The sequence below is a fragment of the Haplochromis burtoni genome, unplaced genomic scaffold, assembly GCF_018398535.1.
Source record: "Haplochromis burtoni strain Fernald_Lab_line unplaced genomic scaffold, NCSU_Asbu1 Contig_898, whole genome shotgun sequence".
Lineage (NCBI taxonomy): Eukaryota > Metazoa > Chordata > Actinopteri > Cichliformes > Cichlidae > Haplochromis > Haplochromis burtoni.
The window spans coordinates 1,987-5,885 of NW_024583259.1; the positions used below are offsets into that span (position 1 = coordinate 1,987).

Sequence of the window (3,899 nt, forward strand, 5' to 3'; positions counted from 1 at the left end):
TCCAGTTAAACACTCTGAAAATCTGAAAACAGCAGCGCTAGAAGGCATCTATAAGTTGGAATTTTGACTTAATAACTTTAAATTATGGGTAGTTATGGGGTAAGGGGGATAGGGGTTAGGCTTTTATAGCTATGATAAAACAAACAATGCATATATCTTAGGGTGATGTCACAATGGAGAACACTGCCCCCTTTAGTTAACTACACGTTTATTGGAGTTTAACCAGGTTCTATTTCAGTTTACAGCCCTGTTTTCCCCTCTCCTACTGAAGGTTGTTTGATGAAATACATGTCTGGGTTGGTGGAAGGACAAGGTTAGGGTGAACACGTATTATATTCAGAAGACTCGTCTGTCTCGACGAGTTTATCGGTTGGCTATCAATACAGCGGTTGAAGAGTCCGTGAAAAGACTACAAGGAATCCCAGAATGCACCTCACGTGCGTCCGCTGAAATGGAGACAAAGTGTCCTCGTGCGGAACTTTAGACGAGTTCTTAAAATCTTCTATCTCTCGCTACAGAATTATCGAATTGACTTTTTTTCATGGAGATAAAATAGCATTAAGACATAATATAAAACACAAAGTTATAATTTTCAAAACCTGTATGTCTGTTAATCTCACGGTTGAAGCCAGCTTTACCGGGTGGGTAACACGGAATGTTGACAGTGTGACGCCAGACTCGGGCAGTAGAAGCCGCTCTCTGTGTTCAGAATTTGTCTTATATTTCAGCTCCATCTAAACATTTGGATTTCAGCCAACCTAAATGAGTTTCAGGGGTGACAGCGATGATGACGACAGCTGCAGTAAACGAAGAGTCGCGTATGTTTACGGTCCGGAGTACATCCAGACCTGCGACACTTTATCCAAAGTGCCAAACCGGGTGAGTTGAACTGAATGAGAGGCGTTACAGAGCTAGTTAGGTAGCAGCCTTTTCCTAATCTGGAAAACGACATCCTTGTCTTTACCTCTGTTACCAGGCGAGTATGGTCCACTCACTGATAGAAGCCTATGGACTGCTTCAACACATGAGGTGAGCTGCTGGTGTTTGCACCGAGAGAGAACACAGTTGGTATTGTTTTTGTCAGTGAGCAGGAGAGGATGTACAAAAGACACACTGTGCAAGAGGAAGGTGGGTGGATCAATCCAAATATCAATAGTATCGCTACCAAAGCTAGTATTTGTATCGGATCTATATAAACATTTGCATTGTTGCACAGGAGTAGTGGGAGAGGATCAGCGATTTATAACTAATGATTAAAGCAGCAGAGTGCTGTATAAACACACTGAGAGTGAAAACAGGTGAGTAAAGAAGAAACATTTAGTCTGCCAGGAGAAGCCCCAATCACCCTTGGCCTATTGCAGCATAACTAAAGCAGGAATCAGGGAATTATTAAGATGTTGGTCAAAACTGAGAACACTGTCCAAAATGATGCCAAAATTCCTGACTTGCTCACTGTGAGAAAGGGATGATAACAAAAACCTCCTGAGACAAAAGTTTTACTATTGCTCGGCTGGTAGGTGGCAGAGATAGTGACAGTCTGCTAGCAACAAAAGAAATCACTAGGAGGTTTCTGGTGCAGCATCTTCTTTCACCCAGCGAGAGCCAACAACCTCCGTAGTAACCACTGGTTGTGTCACATCTACTATGGTGGACAGCCCTAAAAACAATGTACGTGTGAAGTACAAATAAAACTTGTGTTCTTTCATTTATAGTCATTTACAAATGATGTTACCGGTTTAGCTCAGTGCATTAAGTGGGCGAACACATGCCGTACAGCTAAGAGTGGCTAGTCCAAGTTCGAGTCCAACCCATGGTTCTGCCTGTTTTACCCCTTCTCTGTCTGCTCCTGCTTTCCTGTCCACTGTGTCTATCAAATAAAGCTGAAAAATTCCACTTTTTCAGGTAAACACTCGGATAATTATATAAAGTTTCTCTTTTTACCTTGATAACTGTTATTTTTAACTCAATTTCTTATGTCTGTTTGTCACTGCAGTGTCTCTGCTGTTAAATCACTCTTTCTCTCTACTCTCTCCAGCATTGTCAAACCCCACGTGGCCACTATAGAGGAAATGGCCAAATTCCACACTGATTCCTACCTGGAGCATCTCCACAAGATCAGCCAGGACGGAGACAACGATGACCCCCAGTCGGCTGACTACGGCCTGGGTGAGCAAAACACATTGCTACCTTTTTATTATTTAATCTTTAATGTGTTAAACGCACACACTTTCAGTGCAGTATGGTGTCATTGGGTTTCTGGTTTAAAGCACAGCTGCCTTTTCTCCTGTATGACTAAAGTGATGAAGGGGTTAATTGATCATTACCTGCAATATTAAAGCAGCTGTAGTACAAAAATGGAAATAAAGGGGTTAAAATGATTTCACCAGTAGATGGCGATGTAACACTGCACTTAATAACACTGACAGCGATCATAAATGTTCTCCTCAAATAACAATCTAAGGGTATGTTTGTTGATCTTGTCCCACTCCTAGGATCCCACTGTTGTTTGTTGTTCTTGGATGGGTTGTATGTTAGTCCATCCTTTTCCGAAGTTTACATTTCTAACTTTAGACTAAGCTTCAAGTTCACTCTGCTTGTTTTTGTTCCATGACATTCCCTTATCCTTTATCTTTCTCTCACCCTCTCTTTTTTAACTCAGTAAAGTTCTCATTCAAGGACTTGAGTTACCCTTCAGATTTCAGTGCGGTTTAAGGCGCAAATATCAGGCAAAGTTTTGTGCTTTTGTGTGTCGTCGTAAAATCCACTGCATGCATGCATGTACCGCGAAGCATTATATTAGGTGCCTGTTGAAGTAACTCGGTGTTTATTAGTGGCGTTTCAGTGTCACCTCTTACTGGCATGCATCACTAGGGTAACATGTGCTGCAGACCTAACCACATCCAGTTAAGACACCGCAAAGTGACCAATCAGTTCCTTGGAAAATAGTGTCACGATTCCTGGAAAAGCTGGTCATATGAGACTGATAAGCCCTCGATTAACTTATCGAGTTGATAACCATCTGCATGTGACTTTTGACAGGAGCAGACACTTCCCCCAACCAGCTGTACGGTGAGGGGAGGAAGATGGGGGAAAAAAGACACACTGTGGAAGAGAGCCACTGGTAGATAATAACTAATGATTAAATACAGAGTGGTGTATAAACACATAGTGAGTAAAGAAGAAACACAGTGCATTGTGGGAATACCCCAGCAGCCTTGGCCTATTGCAGGGTAACTAAGAGAGGATTCACCTGATCCAGCCCTAACTATAACCTTTATCAAAAAGGAAAGCTTTAAGTTTATCCTAGCTGTCAGATCCCTGACAAATTAACATGCGTACTGCAAATTGGTTTTACCTTTTTTTTTTTTAAAAAAGTATTTATTTTTTAAATCCCTCATCTTCCTCTCGCCTGCTGTATTTTGTCCCTCCAGGCTATGACTGTCCAGTGGTCGAGGGCATATTTGACTATGCAGCAGGAGTGGGGGGTGCTACGCTGACGGCAGCTCAGACTCTGTTGGACCAAAAGTGTGACGTGGCCATCAACTGGGCAGGAGGGTGGCACCACGCCAAGAAGTAGGCTAACACACTTTAGTGTGCTTAACCTTCCTGTGTGCTGCATTACATGCGCATATAGTGTCTCCCAGCAGGCCGTCCTCCTGACCCATGCCCTCCTTCTGCACCTAAACCAGCTTTAGACGAGCACTTGTTCAGTCAGTACTTGTCAGTTTAAGAACAGAGACAGTGTTTGGTGGATAATGTGACTTTATTTATCCACTCAGAACAAAATCTTTTGGCTATGTCCTTTTAATCGTATCTGTAGACAGTAATAGCCCATTAATGTGTGCCGATGTGATGTAATCGCACTGTTGTCTGCCCCCGTGACAGTCACATAAATGCCC

General features: G+C 42.6%; 1 protein-coding gene across 1 annotated transcript in view; it reads left to right on the forward strand.

Moving 5' to 3' along the window:
- Positions 1-467: 467 nt before the first annotated feature.
- hdac8 (histone deacetylase 8) overlaps positions 468-3,899 on the forward strand; it is a 39,701-nt gene continuing 36,269 nt past the window's right edge. The window contains exons 1-4 of the mRNA XM_042216016.1: positions 468-879; positions 977-1,029; positions 2,036-2,166; positions 3,432-3,573. Coding sequence (XP_042071950.1) covers positions 763-879; positions 977-1,029; positions 2,036-2,166; positions 3,432-3,573 — 443 coding nt within the window. The 5' untranslated portion in view covers positions 468-762. The remainder of the gene's footprint in view (positions 880-976; positions 1,030-2,035; positions 2,167-3,431; positions 3,574-3,899) is intronic.